This window comes from Cavenderia fasciculata (genome assembly GCF_000203815.1).
Source record: "Cavenderia fasciculata unplaced genomic scaffold Scf_EU5ZYIE01BBABR-5, whole genome shotgun sequence".
NCBI classification, from domain to species: domain Eukaryota; phylum Evosea; class Eumycetozoa; order Acytosteliales; family Cavenderiaceae; genus Cavenderia; species Cavenderia fasciculata.
This window is the reverse complement of record NW_004457690.1, coordinates 313,848-330,044: the sequence shown is the minus strand read 5'-3', so window position 1 is coordinate 330,044 and position 16,197 is coordinate 313,848. Positions and strand designations below refer to the sequence as shown.

The 16,197-nt window shown below is 31.6% G+C and overlaps 7 protein-coding genes across 7 annotated transcripts; 4 read left to right on the top strand and 3 right to left on the bottom strand.

Moving 5' to 3' along the window:
* Positions 1-48: 48 nt before the first annotated feature.
* mcm4 (MCM family protein) lies at positions 49-2,963 on the top strand (the record flags this gene model as incomplete). Its single annotated transcript, XM_004354894.1, has 5 exons — positions 49-856; positions 949-1,365; positions 1,438-1,504; positions 1,586-2,103; positions 2,407-2,963. 5 exons carry the CDS (start codon positions 49-51, stop codon positions 2,961-2,963), a joined length of 2,367 nt encoding a protein of 788 aa, XP_004354946.1.
* A 106-nt stretch (positions 2,964-3,069) lies between these two features.
* udpA (uridine phosphorylase) lies at positions 3,070-3,849 on the bottom strand (the record flags this gene model as incomplete). Its single annotated transcript, XM_004354893.1, has 1 exon — positions 3,070-3,849. One exon carries the CDS (start codon positions 3,847-3,849, stop codon positions 3,070-3,072), a length of 780 nt encoding a protein of 259 aa, XP_004354945.1.
* A 1,620-nt stretch (positions 3,850-5,469) lies between these two features.
* DFA_09088 (uncharacterized protein) lies at positions 5,470-6,824 on the bottom strand (the record flags this gene model as incomplete). Its single annotated transcript, XM_004354892.1, has 3 exons — positions 5,470-6,294; positions 6,373-6,708; positions 6,780-6,824. 3 exons carry the CDS (start codon positions 6,822-6,824, stop codon positions 5,470-5,472), a joined length of 1,206 nt encoding a protein of 401 aa, XP_004354944.1.
* Positions 6,825-8,052: 1,228 nt separating this feature from the next.
* On the top strand, positions 8,053-9,316 carry DFA_09087 (uncharacterized protein; the record flags this gene model as incomplete). Its single annotated transcript, XM_004354891.1, has 4 exons — positions 8,053-8,305; positions 8,392-8,506; positions 8,615-8,900; positions 8,996-9,316. The coding sequence occupies 4 exons, from the start codon at positions 8,053-8,055 to the stop codon at positions 9,314-9,316; spliced, it is 975 nt and encodes a 324-aa protein (XP_004354943.1).
* A 239-nt stretch (positions 9,317-9,555) lies between these two features.
* Positions 9,556-13,569, top strand: DFA_09086 (RabGAP/TBC domain-containing protein; the record flags this gene model as incomplete). The annotated part of the gene is made up of 10 exons (XM_004354890.1): positions 9,556-9,576; positions 9,806-9,895; positions 10,640-10,763; positions 10,828-11,168; positions 11,249-11,410; positions 11,488-11,672; positions 11,743-11,845; positions 12,433-13,031; positions 13,117-13,514; positions 13,565-13,569. The coding sequence occupies 10 exons, from the start codon at positions 9,556-9,558 to the stop codon at positions 13,567-13,569; spliced, it is 2,028 nt and encodes a 675-aa protein (XP_004354942.1).
* Positions 13,570-13,620: 51 nt separating this feature from the next.
* On the bottom strand, positions 13,621-15,486 carry DFA_09085 (uncharacterized protein; the record flags this gene model as incomplete). Its single annotated transcript, XM_004354889.1, has 2 exons — positions 13,621-14,274; positions 14,362-15,486. 2 exons carry the CDS (start codon positions 15,484-15,486, stop codon positions 13,621-13,623), a joined length of 1,779 nt encoding a protein of 592 aa, XP_004354941.1.
* Positions 15,487-15,860: 374 nt separating this feature from the next.
* On the top strand, positions 15,861-16,182 carry DFA_09084 (uncharacterized protein; the record flags this gene model as incomplete). Its single annotated transcript, XM_004354888.1, has 2 exons — positions 15,861-15,960; positions 16,040-16,182. 2 exons carry the CDS (start codon positions 15,861-15,863, stop codon positions 16,180-16,182), a joined length of 243 nt encoding a protein of 80 aa, XP_004354940.1.
* Between the last annotated feature and the right edge of the window lie 15 nt (positions 16,183-16,197).

Here is a 16,197-nt window from a genome sequence, read left to right as displayed (position 1 = left end):
TATTAAAGAATAGAATAGAAAGGTGACCTTATGGACCCTCCTATTGATATGGAAGATGATGTTACATCAACTCAAGAAGAGAATACTACCAACAACAACAATAACAATAATAACAATAACAATAGTAGAGGAGGAAGTCGTTTAGCTAGTAATCTGGGATTAAAAGGACCGTCTAGAAGTATATCACACTTGAATACAAAAGATCAACAAAGTAAAGATAACTTGGCAAAGAAACAACAAGAGGAACAAAAGGAAAATGAACGACTTGCAAAGGAGACACAAGATATATTGGACGATCAAGCACGTAGAGCAAAAGGTCAACTAGATCAAGAAGAAGACGATGGAAATATATATATTTGGGGTACATCTCTAATTGCCAAAGACATACAAAAAGAGTTTAGAGATTATATAACAAACTTTAAATTAACTAAAAAGAAAAGACAATCTTATCATAATCGAAATAACAACAATAATAATAATGAAGATGATAGTGATATTGATATGGATGGACCACAAGATAAAGATGATGATCATATGGACAATATTGACGATCAAACACCATTATACTTGACATTATTTGGTAAACTAAGAGATACAGCTGGAGCACATTTAAATATCAATCTAAACTATCTACGTAGTTTTAATCCAAAGTTGTGTCGTCAGTGGAGCAAGTATCCAACTGAAATATTACCACTTTTGGAAAAAGAGCTCAACGACATATACATGGAATTCTTAGAGGATACATACCAAGATGAGAACCATCCCGATTACCAAGACCCACAAGATTTTCCAACCATTGAAATTCATCCATTCAACTTGGGTACTAATACTCCAATGCGTGAATTAAATCCAACTGGTATGTAAACTACAATTAAAAGAATAGATTAGAATGAATGAATCATTTTACCTTACCTTACCTTATTCATTTATTTTATTTACATTTATTAGATATAAATCAATTGATATCTATAAGAGGATTAATCATTAGAACAAGTTCAGTTATACCAGATTTAAGAGAAGCATTATTTCAATGTACTGTATGTAATACAGAGGCAAGGAGTGAATTGGTAAAAGGAAAGATTATTGAACCTGCTGCATGTCCAAATCAAAATTGTAAGGCCAAGCAGGCAATGATGTTGGTTCACAATCTTTGCACATTTGGCGATAAACAATATATAAAACTACAAGAAACTCCCGATGCCATCCCAGAGGGTGAAACTCCTCACACTGTGGCTCTCTTTGTCTATGGTGATATGATCGATGTTGGAAAACCTGGTGATCGTGTTGAAGTTACTGGTGTATTTAAAGCAAATCCAATGAAAGCAAGTGCAACTACAAAAACTCTAAGATCAATTTATAAAACTTGTAAGCGACACTGAAACAAAAATATTTAAATATTTCTTTTATTAATATTGTTGATTTAATTTATTTATTTAGATATTGATGTATTACATATTAAAAAAACAGAAAAAGGAGATTTTATTGTAGATAGTGAAAATGCAGAGTATGTAAACAAAACAAAACAAAAATAATAATAATCTTAATCTTTGTTTTTATTAATGATTCTATTTCCATTTTCTATTAGTTTAATGTTTGATGATATTCATGATGTTGAAATATCAGATGAAAGAATAACAGAGATTGAAAGTTTAGCCAAAAGAGGTGATATTTATGATTTGATTACTAAATCGTTGGCACCAAGTATATGGGAGATGGATGATGTTAAAAAGGGAATATTGTGTCAGTTGTTTGGTGGATCTGACAAGAACAAGGGCAATACAGGTACGGGTGGAAGATTCCGTGGCGACATTAATATTTTGTTGTGTGGTGACCCGGGTACGTCCAAGTCACAGATGTTGTCGTATGTGCACAAGATTGCACCACGTGGCATTTACACGTCGGGTAAGGGCAGTAGTGCGGTTGGTCTGACGGCCTATATCACGCGTGACCCCGACACGCGAGAGACGGTGCTCGAGAGTGGTGCCTTGGTGCTGTCGGATCAGGGTGTATGCTGCATCGACGAGTTTGACAAGATGTCTGATCAGACACGATCTATTCTGCATGAAGTCATGGAGCAGCAGACCGTGTCGGTTGCCAAAGCCGGTATTATCTGCTCGTTGAATGCGCGTACGAGTATATTGGCGTCTGCCAATCCCAAAGAATCGCGTTATAATCCGCGCATGTCGGTCGTTGAAAACATCCAGCTTCCACCAACTCTATTGTCGCGTTTTGACTTGATCTATCTTGTGTTGGACAAGGCCAGCGAGGAAAGCGACAGAATGCTGTCGCGCCATCTCGTGTCGTTGTACTGGGAGCATCCACCCGTCTCGCGCGACCTCATCCCCACCGACCTCCTCACCGACTATATCACGTATGCACGCAAGTACATCAACCCCACCATCACAGACGAGGCTGTTGAAGGCCTGGTCGAAGGCTACCTCGAAATGCGTAGCAAGGGTGACGGAAAGCGGACCATCACGGCCACCCCGAGACAGCTAGAGTCGTTGATCAGACTCTCCGAAGCACATGCCAAGATTAGACTCTCTGAAATTGTTGAGCCTCTCGACGTCCAAGAAGCCATCCGTCTCGTCAGAGTGGCACTCCACCAAGCTGCCATCGATCCAACCACCGGTACCATCGACATGGATCTCATCACAACTGGTCGCAGTGCTTCCAACCGTCTTGAATTAAAAGAATTAAAAGAGTTTATTTTAGAGGTTGTCAATGCAAGAAATACAACCTATGATACACTTCAAAAACTTTTCCTACTTGATCCAAACCAACAACAAAGTCAACCAAGTCAACAACAACAATATCAACATCAACAAAATCAACAACAACTTAATCCAAACCAAAGATTTACAAATGAAGATATTAAAGAAGCACTCAAACAATTAATAAGTGAAGAACAAATTAGAAATGAAGGTGGTAGTATTGGTCATATGGTTTATAAAAAATACTAAAAATAAAAGAAAAAAAAGAAAGAAAATAATAATAATAATTATTTGTTTGGCTGTTTGTTTTTGGTCTATATATATACTTTGTTTGTTTTGTTTTGTTTCGTTTTTTTTATTGGGTATTATTATTTTTAGCTTCTGGTGAGGTACCAACTAATTGTGAAGCGGCATCCAAGGCAACTTCAAGCATACGTAAGGTACCTTGGTGAACAATTTCTCTGTTTGGTTCGTACTTTTCGGTGAGCTCACGCTCGAATATATAGTTATCGATATTTACACAGCAACCGGCTCTGATTCCTCGCAACGAGGCAATGATGTAGAGGATGGAGGCTTCCATTTCAATGGCGAGTACACGACTACGTGCCCACAATTTGTTATGATTACCCAATGGACCATCGAAAAAGTGACCGACAGTGGTGATAATGCCAACGCCATAGTTGATTTCATCGTGTGTCTTGGCGGCTTGGATCAAGGCGCCGACAACTTCGTGGTCAGCAAGGGCTGGATAGCCAAGTGGGACCAAACCCTCTGAAACACCGTCTGAACGAACGGCACCAGTGGCAATGACCAACGATCCCTCGCGGAACTTGGCATCGAATGAACCGGCAGTACCGGCTCTGATGATGGTGGTGACACCAGCTTGAATCAACTCTTCAAAGCATACACTAGCACCTCCACCTCCAATACCATGTGACATGACAATCAATTCAATACCCTTCCATGTTCCCAAATAGGCATGATATTCTCTGACGGCACTGATGAGACGTGAATTTTCCATCAATTTCTCTGCTACCAATTTTGCACGATTTGGATCTCCTACCACTACACATGATCTTGGTAACTTGCCTATTGGTAATGCGCAAATTGGTGTAACTACTGTCTTGTTATCCATCCTTTAAATGTTATATATATACTAGTATAAGTGAGTTGTTGTTATTTACAAATATTGTTTTTACAAAAAAAAATTGACTAAAGGGTAGATGATAGATTAAAGAGTAAGTAAAAAGGTAGAGATTATTGTAGAAAGAAAGAAATAGAGAGGGGAATGTGTCGACTGGTCGAAAAGAAAATTCTTATTCTTGATCAAAAGAAGAAAGCAGACAAAGATCGCGCTCTCTCAAAATACAACCAAAAAAACAAAAAAGAAAGATGGTGGATGGAGAAGGATAGATATTTTTTGTTTTTTTTTAATGATGGATGGAGCTACTCCAATCTGCATTGGGAATGAACTAAATTCTGGTAAAATGCAACCCCTTTAACCAGAGTCGGGATCCCGACTCGTCCTAATCTTAACCTTGTTTAATAAAATTTTAAAAAACACATACTATTTAAATTCTAGAGTTATAACAATATAATGCAAATAAAAAAAAAATGAAACAAAGAAAGAACATATGGGTTTGTTTGTTGTTTTGGTAATTACTTTTAAAATGAATTTAAAACTTAACAAGAGATAAGAAGAAATTTAAACATCTTTAGATGTTTTGTTGTTGTTGTTGTTTTTTTAAATTGCAACCCCCGGATAATTGTCGGTTTGTCAATCGTCTTTGTCTCTCCTCTCTTCACTTATTATTCCTCTTCCTCCCTCTCTCTCTCTCCTCTTACCAAATGGGTCATTCATCATTATAGATAATAGTACTACCGTTTATCTTTCTCGCGCTATATTGACTGACTTTTTCTTCTCCTTTATAATTTATTTTTAGACAACACAATTGAGTTGAGTGTGGTAGTGGTGTTGAGGTGAGGTGGTGTTTATGAAAATATCTTTCATTCATTTCTTTTTCGTTTAAGTTGAAAATATATGAGTAAATTTTAAAGAGATAGTGACAATGGAGATAAGATGATATTAAGGGTAGATAAATGTGAGAGATAATAGTGATAAAAGTTGCTATTGCTAAGATTTTAAAATCTATAAAGTGTAGACTGTCATTTGTTACAAATAATTATTTACTTTTTTTTTTTTTTTATCTTGGGAATGATAGAATGAATGAAATTGAACCTGAAATGAATTGCGCAAGATGATTGCTGCGATTTGTTGAGGTGAGGACAACAAACAAAAACAGCAGAACCAGAGAAAGAAAAAAATCAAAAAAAATATAAAAATTAAAAAAAACATAACTGGGATCCTTGAAGGATGATGGCTTGGTTCTCTCAACCATATAAAATTTTTAAAGAAATTAATCAATTATATTAAATTTATATTTGGTAGATAGAATGGACTAGATCTCAAAGTAATCAATCTTGTCCTGTTGTTGTAGAACAGCAGCGACCCAATCTATAAATAAATAACAACCGAACGACACATACACCACCGCATTACATCAAAATTTACAATGGTGGCCACCACGGCATAAATTTTGGTGACCCTCGGAAGCCGGGTCTTCGGCTTATTGAAAAAAATAAATAAATCAAACAAATAAAAAAAAATGTCCAGCTCGTTTATGAACTTCAATTTGAAGGGTACCTTTGTATTGACTACTCTAATGTTTGAGTAGTTTGATTGAACAATAATTTATTATTGGTTATTATTATTATTATTAGGATTATTATTATTAGGATTATTTGGATTATGATTTTGTTGTTGATATCTTTGTTGTAATACATTCATTAGTTGATCGATATGAGGATTTTGTCGAAGTTGTTGGATGGCAGGATCATCAATAAGATTGGTCTCACCATTTAAAATACTATTGAAAACTGGAAGTTGTGAAAGTTGTTGAACTAATATTGGAGTTAGAACTGAATCTATTTCTTCCCCAAATCCTGGTCGAATTTCTTCTTCATCGCCATCCTCTTCTTCATCATCTTCATCTATATCAAATTCGTCATCATCCATATCTTCATCATCATCTATATCCTCATCATCACCTTCCTCATCATCAGAAAGAGGAAGATTTGGATTTGGAAGTGGTTCTTCAGGTGCAGAAGAATCTATTTGTAAATTTTTGCCAATGATTGTTGTATTGTAACTATTGCAATGTTGACATTTGTTTCCTAAAAAGTGAAGAGCAATATCCATTGATTTCTTGTCACAGTCACAACATAGTACTGAACATGTTGATCCTGCGTACATTCTAGGCATTGGTTGTCTTGCTATTTGAGCGTCTATTCGCAACCAGTATTCAGTGAGGTTGTATGCAGACTTTTTACACATTGGACATTGAATGGTTCCAGATTTAGCAAACTGATCATTGCATTCACTGTGCATACTATGTCCACATTTTAATGAAACCACTGGATCACGACTTGAAAACAGATCTTCCATACAAATAGGACAACTATCTTCAAATTTATTATCCAAACATACATGTTTTTCAAATCCAACCTTGTTTAAACATCCCTAAGAGAGAGAGAATGTGAATGTGTGTAATTAGTATTTGGACCAAATATATATATATATATAATCTACTTTACTTACATTACAACGTTTACAATGAATAAAACTATCTCTTTCACCAACTCTACATATTTTACAATCATCACAATGATATATTTTCTTGTCTGGTGTATCATCATAGAATTTACAGTGTGCACAAAAGTATCTAGCAAATTGTATGTCACAACCAATACACTTTTCAGCAACTGGTTGTACAGTCTGACACTTCATACACATGATCTCTTTGGTGGCAAATCTATCAATCTCATGCTTGCTCTGATCGTTGTGACATAGTCTACAAACAAAAAACACTCCACAACAAGCTGCTTTAATCTTGCATGATCTTGGGTAATGTTTACATCCTAATATATTCTCTTTCTATAAGAAAAAAAAAGAAAGTAAGCACTATGACTATAGTAACTCTATGACTAAACCAAACCAAAACCTACATGATAAGATACACTAGTTGGACTATTATTATTATTTGTATCCATTCTCTTCTTCTTCTTCTTCTTTCTTTCTTTCTTTCTTTTATCTCTCTAATATCTCTCTCAAGACAAAGACAAAGACATTTAATTTAATTTGAGAGTTTGCAACCTCCGTCTTAAATGTTTGCGTTTTGGTTGCAAGGACAAATAACAACTATTCTTTTTTATTCATTTTTAATCATTTTTTTAGTTTGGATAAGGTCCGAGTCGATCATTGACAGATGCATCAAGTCAAACATACAAACAACTATCTATAATACATTTATAAAAATAACTTTTCTAATGATCCTTTGTTTGACCTATTCTCTTGGGATTTAAAGAATGAAAATGAAAGAATAAGAATAAAAGAATGTTTAAACTAAATTGGAAAAAGTGTAGAGAGTACCAAATTGAATGAATGGTGATTATCTAAAATTGAACACAAAGATATATAAATCTTATCGATTCATCATATTAGGTCTTGTCTTGGGTTTCGAAGTTCAAAATTAATGGGCAAACAAGTTGCTTGGGGAAATTGAAAAGCCCCCATAAATGAGTGAATTCCCATTACTTGATGAGGTCATCAAAAAAAAGGTTGGCATTGTCTCAGGTCGTTGGCACTACGAACTTTAGTTTAGTCGAATCATCTTGAAACGAGGTGCATGCTGCTTGGTTGTGGGGGTGGGAGATTGTTCGATCTGATAAAATAGAGTATATAATTTAATTTTTTATTTCCTTTTTTTTTACTCTGGTTTCATGATGATTGAGTGAGAAAGTCACTGAGTTACATACACTCCAAATTTTGTTGTTGTTTGTTTGTGTGTGTTTCTATTATTGTTATTCCTTCCTTACTCTCACTTCTTTCCTTTTTTAGTATTGGCCCTGTACCCTTACCTTATCATCAATCTATTTAGTTATAAATAGCTCTATAGAGTCTAGTACACAACATTTATTATAGGTGTACATGAGTACTCTTCTTTTTTGTCATTCATTCAAATTTCAATCTATAAAGGATTTCTGTACAATAATAATAATTATATAACAATACATAAACTACTCTACATATCATATATATATATATATATATATATTCTACACAACCATATATTTATATACATTAAAAAGAGATAGAGAGAATAGAATAGGAACAAGAGAACAAAAAGTAGTACCACTTTTTAGACAACTATATATATATATAACATATATTTGATAGATAATAGGATATATAGTACTATATACCTCTCTATCTATTAGAATGTTTGAAAATTCAGAGACCTTTGGGTTTTGTATAAATGGTACAGAACCACAATCGGCAACAGCTTTCGATGACATTCTAATACATATGGATGGGTTGAGTATTGCCCTTGGTGTTGGTTTGATTATAGGTGGTGTAGGATCAACACTTCCACAACATATTAAACTTTTAAAGACTAGAAGAGCGGTTGGTCTTAGTTACCTTTGGTTATTCCTTGGAAATATTAATCAATTTTCTGCTGTATGCAATGCTTGTATGTTGTAAAGAAATAGAGACTATTATATGTTTTATTTTTTGAGAAACAAATTAATAATCAACCTTTATATTATATTATTTTAGTTATGATCAAATATCCACAAATTCAAGCATGTTATCAAACATCGTTCTTGGATTGTGCACCTTCAATGTTGGCTTTAATTCAATTATTTTCTTTATGGGTTTTCACTATACCAATGTAAGAGAGAAGATAGGAGAAGAGAAGAGAGATAATCAATCATATGACCGATTATTATTTAAAAAAAAAGGATCATATGATTAATTATTATTAATTTCTTTTTTTTAGTTATATAATGTATATATTATTTACACCAAACGATTTAAAAGATATTGAAGAATCAAATGTTGCCAATGTACAAGCGGCAAAGAGAGAATACAAAATTGGAATTATATTTTTTGGCCTACTCATAGCGTTTTTAGTAGTCATACCGATAGTTGTAGCGGTACTTATAAACAAATATGGACCATGTGATCACGCATCATATATTTTTGGCTATGGAATGGGTATCCTTTCCACTGTCATTACTTTTATTCAATGGTCTCCACAAATTTATAAAACTTTTGTTTCAAAGGTATGAATGAAAGGAGAGATATTAATTAATTTTTTGTAATATATATCATATGATATGATACTAACCAGTTGTTTATTTTATTATATGTTGTTTAGAGCGTTGGATCATTATCAATTACAATGTTATTAATTCAAGGTCCTGGAACGGTTTTAACAATTTATTTCTTGGTTTTTGTTTCAAAAGAAAGTGTATCGACTTGGTTGTCATATGTCAGTGCAGCATTCCAAATATTTTTACTCTTGATTCTACTTTTCTACTACAAGTACCAACAAAAGAGACAACTCATCATCAAGCAAGAAATGTTGGATGGATCGGTCGACGACTATTCAATCAGCTCAAGTTCATCTTTTTCAAATTATATTTCAGCCAAAGAAGATTCACAACCTTTATTATTGAAAAACGAAAAGAATATATAATAACAAATAATAACAAATAATAACAAATAATAACAATAATAATAATAATAATAATAATAATAATAATAATAATTTAAATCATAGACAAACAAGGATCATATAGAGGAAAAGTTTCCCAAAAAGAAAAACTACATTGTAAATAATAATTAAAAAAAACTCCACACCAATTGACCAATCCAATCCCATTCTTCTGTTGTCTAACCTATTGAACAGCAGCAACAACAACAACAACAACAAAAATGAAAGAACCAAACTATATAGTAATTATTATTATTATCATTAATAATAAAATATAATAAAAATAATTAGAAAAAAATGATTCTTTTTGAAAAGACCATTTATAAATGAGTTCTATTTCTATTCCTCATTCGTTTCCACTATCTCAGTAAATACAAGAGGCACAATCATTTATTAAACTTTCTTTAGAAATATAATAGAGTATATGTAGAGGTGCCCTCCTACTGTGTATATCTATTGTATGTAATTAAGAATATAAGATCAAGTAATAAAGACTTTCTATGTTGTTTGAACCATGATCGGATGGTGCATAACCTCCGAGGTAAAAGATTCATACACGAGGTACGTAGCGTATGTGCGTCGATTAAAAGTCTACTGCACTATATCATTCCATATTATAGTGCATTCTAAATGGAAAAGCAAATCACTACACGTGACGATCTATGGGCGCTATGTGGCGATCGCTCTGATTATAAGTCTAGTTTAGATGATCAAGGTGATCACCACATGGCGTCCATAGAGATCATGAACGTTGGCATACCGGTATACCATCGACATCTTGACCAAGATGTATTTGAACACTACAGAAAAGATTTATAAATGGGAGGAGGGTATGGATAGATAGATTATCGAATCTGTATGGACCAATTTTCTATTCACCTTTACAATCGAATATATATGGTATAGAGACAAAATTATTATACAAACAAGACAAAACAACATCATTATTATTATTATTATTAACTCCAAACTGTAAATAAAGAATTAATATTATTATTGTTTTATTAGTTTACTTGTCCGGGTGGTCATTTCATTTTCGATATTCAATCCAATTCATTAACTATTTTTTTTTTTGTTATATTTTTTTTATTTATATACAACAATAACTACAATATATATATATATATATATAATTATCATGTTTACAGATCAAGAAAGAAAACAAGCAAATAAAATAAGATTAATTCAAGCATGTTTGAATAGGTCACCTGTAAGCTATAGATATATGATATATGATACCTTCTAGAATATAGTCACTATTGCAATGATGATTTATGATATTAACATATTGATTGATATGTATAGGTTGATATAGAAGGATTAAAAAGATGTTCAATGACAGAGTTTGGATTTGTAAACTCTGCTCTACGTAAAAAGATATGGCCATTGTTATTAGATATTGATTCAGATCATATTATTAATCATCATAGTATAGTATACAATATACTTTTCAAAAAGATACACACACTAACACTATAGTCTATCCTTTTTAGATGCAATTGTTGAACATAAAGATACAGATCAAGTAGCAAAAGATGTAGAAAGATCAATGTGGAGATTTACAAAGGGAAAGTCAAAGTTGAGAGATCAGAAAAGAGCAGAGTTGACACGTATCATCAATGCAATCCTTTCATTACATCCACAACTTCATTATTTTCAAGGTTATCATGAAATTGGTAGTATATTGCTGTTGGTAACCAATGAGACACTATCATTTGCAATGTTGGAGCGTCTCAGTTTATATCATATCAATGATAATATGTTACCATCATTCTCTGAAGTATCTAAATTACTTAGTTTAGTATTCCCACTTTTATCTTTACTTGATAATCAAGTATGTACAAATATATACAAAAGAGATAGAGATAGACATAGTTTGAGACTAACCTCTTTTCTTTTCTTTTATTTTCTTAGACATATCAATTTTTAAACGATTCACAAGTTCAATCAATGTTTACAATTAGTTGGATATTAACATGGTTTGCACACAACTTTGACGAACTTGAAAATATTGCAAGATTATATGATTACTTTTTATCTTCTCATCCATTATCTCCTTTATATTTTTCTGTTGTTGTAAGTCAAACAGTAAAGTTTACAACAAAAAATTTGAACAAATATTTATTAATTTATTGTATTTATTTTAATTTTAGTTGATTAATCATTTTAAATCAAATCTACTTGTATTGGAATGTTCATATGATGTTGTACATAGTTTTTTTTCAACATTACCAGAGGATTTACCACTTGATAAATTAATCAAACAAACACAACAATTACTTGAAAAGGTTCCTCCAAAGAAATTACAAGAGAAATCTAAAATATCATTATTACCAGAGTATGAAAATAATTCAAATAGATAGAAATATTTGTATCAAGATCTTACTAATATCTTTATTTTATTTTAGATCACCAATGTGTACATATCCTTATCAATGGATGAAAGCAATGACATTAAAAAGTAATGGAGGAGAAAAGAAACCATTCAATGTCTACAAATTTTCATTTTATGTATTGTTTGGATCGTTTTGTGTACTTGGTCTAAGTGTATTTTTATCGCTCTACCAAACACACAACAATACAAAATTATCAGTATCTTCATTATCTGGTTTGTTGCTTGGGGGCAATAATGGAAATACCGATTCCAGTAGTGTAATTAGAAATGGTTTAAATATAATACAATACAATATAACAAACTCTTTCAAGATGGTAAAGAGTTATCTTGGTTATTAAAACCCCATGCAACCGAAAATAGTCATTTCTTATTGTTTACATGTAACCTATTATATATATTTATATATATTTTATTTGCGAGATATTTCGCAAATAGTCCAATTGAATATTGACACCCATTGACAGATTAATAATACCCACTACCACAACCACACACACCCTGGAACAAGTCAACCATAAATATATAAATATATATCTGTTTGCAATTGGTGTAGTGGAGGAGGAGGAGATAATTAAAATGATCCTAATCCAGAGCTTTTCGTTTTGAGTGTGTGTGTGGTTGTGGTAGTGGGTATTATTAATCTGTCAATGGGTGTCAATATTCAATTTTTTTTGTTTTTTTATAAATACACATTTACATTTAGGAAATGGAAAATACCAATAATACATCTAAAACAATAGAAGAGGATTATTACAAGAAACAAATAGAGTTGATTGAAATTACACAAGGTGCATATAGATCACGTTGTTTACATTTGGTTACTAAACTCAATCTATCGGCTTTGTTGGCAGATGAGAAACCTCATTCTGTTGATGAATTGGCTAAAAAGTTGAGAGTGGATGCTACGACATTACACAAAATAATGCGTGCTCTCTCTACCATTGGAGTATTCAAACATCATGACCAAGTGGATGGGGTGTCATCTAGAATCTTCTCTCAATCAGATTTATCAAGAATGTTAAACAATTCTTTTACAAGAGATGCCATTCTCTACAAGAGTGGTGATTGTTTGTACAATGGTTGTAGTGATATTGGAGAAACTCTCAAAACGGGTAAAGCAAGTGTAGGGAGTGGAAAGGGATATTCAACTATATGGGAATACTTTTGGGACAATCCATCGGAATTATCTCTCTTTGAAAAGGGAATGACTGGTTTAACAACTCCATTAATACCCTATTTCCTTGGAATGGCTGATTTTTCAAAATTCCAAATTGTCGTAGATTTAGGTGGATCTCAAGGAATGTAGGTACAAAACAAACAAACAAACAAACAAATAAGGTTTATTCTCTATAAATATTTAATATTTAATTAATTATTTTTTTCATAGATTGATTCAAGAAATATTAAAAGAAAATAAAAATATTAAAAAAGGAATTAATTTTGATGTATTGGAAACGATTGAAAACAATAAAAAGTTGGATAGAACAAATGTGGATTCAAGATTTAGTGAAGTGGTTGGATCATTTTTTGAACAAGTTCCAGTCGCAGATTGTTATACAATGAGTAAAATCATTCATGATTGGGATGTCATCAAGTCGAAACAAATTTTAGAAACCATCGGTCGATCAATCAAACCAAATGGCAAGGTATACATATTTGACTTGATTCTTGAAAAAGATAGAGACTTTTATACTTATAGAACTTGGATAGATATTGACTTGTGGCATAGTTGTAATGGTAGACAACGTACAGAAAAAGAATATCAAGATTTGTCTTCATCTGCTGGTTTCAAAATTGATTCATTTGTTATAGATTATTTAATTATAATGTCAAAGATTGAGAATAAATAAATTTCACATTTATATTATATTATATAAACAAAACACGTCATTTATTTAATATTTAATTGATCTGTTAAAATCAATAATAATTCTTTGATGGATTGTTCGGGATTATCTTTTGTTAAAAGGTGTAACATAATGTCAGAGTTATCATTTGCAAGTAAAAATAGATAACATTTGTATAATAGATAGTTGTTTAATTTCGATGAATCAACCATACGACGGAATAAATTTAACTCTTGAATGACTCTAAGTCTAATATCTTCCATCAAATTTCGTAATAATAAACTATCATATTTGTTATCATAAAATTTCTTACTCCATTTCTTACAAAATAAATTGTTTCCATTATAATTGAATGTTATATGATTATTTGAATTTACAGTGATTGGTATTATATCTTGTTGTTGTTTTAATAATTCCAATGTATTTGTTGTTGTTGTTGTTGTGGTTGCAGTATTTGTTTGTAATTGATAATGATAATTATTACCATTATTAATGGTATCGTCCAATGATATTAATTGAGGTTGAGATATTAAAGTAGCAGAATGATTGGATATACTAATAGATCTAATAAAACTAATAAAGTCTTTGGATTCTGATTTTGGCATATATACATCAAATGAATATCCAGACAATGCTGCATGTATTACCAATGGTAATTGATCATTTAATAAATCAATTATTCTTGGTATATAATTTATCTAAAATAAATTTTAAAAGTAGATTAATTGTTATTATTATTTCTTTTTCTTTCTTTTTTTTTTCTTCTTTCTTTTTTAATTACTTACACAAATTGAATACCAATTTGACAACATTGATTTTAATTCATTATTTACATTTAGATTATTATTATTATTATCAACTTTAATCAAGTTTGAGATATCTTTACAGAAATCACCCAATTCTAGATGATATGCTTCGATTCTATTTTCTTCCTTTTCCAAATGTTCATAACAAAGACATAGATAATATTCTTTGGTTGTTGTTGTTTGTATATCAAAATCCTCTTCTTCTTCTTCTTCTTGGTCCATTTTATCAACATTGTCAATAGTGATAATGGTAGAAGTTGTACTATCTTTGAATGCACCAAAATCCAAGTCTTCAATATCCTCCAAGATACTATTGATATTTAGTTGTGATAGACTATTGCTCATATTTGATTTCTCTCCATCACTACTTATACCCATTGAACCAATATTCTCTATATCATCATTGGCAACATCATCCAAATCCTCCAAATCCAATAATAATGATGATGATGTATTTCTTTTCATTGTTGGTGTTGTTGGTAATTTCAACGTTGATGTTTGTTGTTGTTGTTGTAATATTTGTTGTTGTTGTTCTACTTCCATAAGAGTATAATAACATGATATGACAGTCTTTGTAGTAGCAGTTGTATTTGTATTTGTATTATTTGATGATGAGTTTGGATCTTCGATTTGACCGATTGAACCAGTCTTGTAAATCATATTCTTTGATGATTTAGTATGAATGAATGACTTTACATTTAGCTTTTGAATATCGTCTCCATTTGACAATATTATATTGAGTGTATAACTATTACGATTTGGTTGTTGGTTGTGGTATAAATCAGAAGAGGTAGTCTGATTGTTGTTGTTGTTGTTGTCTTGTGGAAGTTCAACATTCTCTGCTGATGAATACTCTTTCACCAATAAACAATAGTAACTAGCTTGTTGTTGTATTAGTTGTTGTTGTTGTTGCTGTTGTTTCAAAGGAGATGATCCTTGTGCTAGTTGACCATTATTATTACTATTATTATTATTGGTTATATCATTAAATACAAAGTTATTATTTGAACTACTATTTAGTTCATTTCTGTGGTTGTGGTTGTGGTGTTGTTGTTGTTGTTGTTGTTGTTGATCTGTTGATTGAGTTAGTTGTGAAAATGACATGTCTATCAATCAAAACAGAGAACACGTGTAATAAATCTAGAATGATGATAAGGTAAACATTATTAAATTTTGAAAAGAATCGCTCAGAAGGTGGGTTTCAAAGGAATTTTAAAATTCCATCCATCTCCTCCAGACATACGAGTCAGACGAATAGTCAACTCAACCAATCAATATAAATACTAATAAATTATCATCATTCAATTCAATTCAATTCACAATTTAACAAACAAATAATTAACAACTTTTTTAATTTAAAAGAAATCAACTAAAAATGTCAACAAACAATAATAGATTAAACTTGGAAGCTATAGTCAAGGGAATTCAAGAACAAGATTCTAGAGGTATTTGAAAAATACTATCACGATGATGTTGTAATGTTTGAAAAGGGTGATTCGACCAACCGTGTTGGTAAAGATGCCAATAGAAAGGCTGAAGAAAGTTTTGTCAATAATGCTACCATCCATGAAGCAAAGGGTAATTTAATACCATTATTAAAATAATAATTATAAATGACATTCATTGTGCTCATACATTTAATTTTATAGTTTTAAAGATACTTGTAGACCAGGAAGGTCACACAATACAGCCTATGAGATGTATATGGATTTCACATATGGTGGTCACAAGGTTCAAAAGACTCAATGGGCTCTTCAACAATGGAAGGGTGGTTTAGTTATCAAAGAAGAATTCTTCTAAATATATATATATATT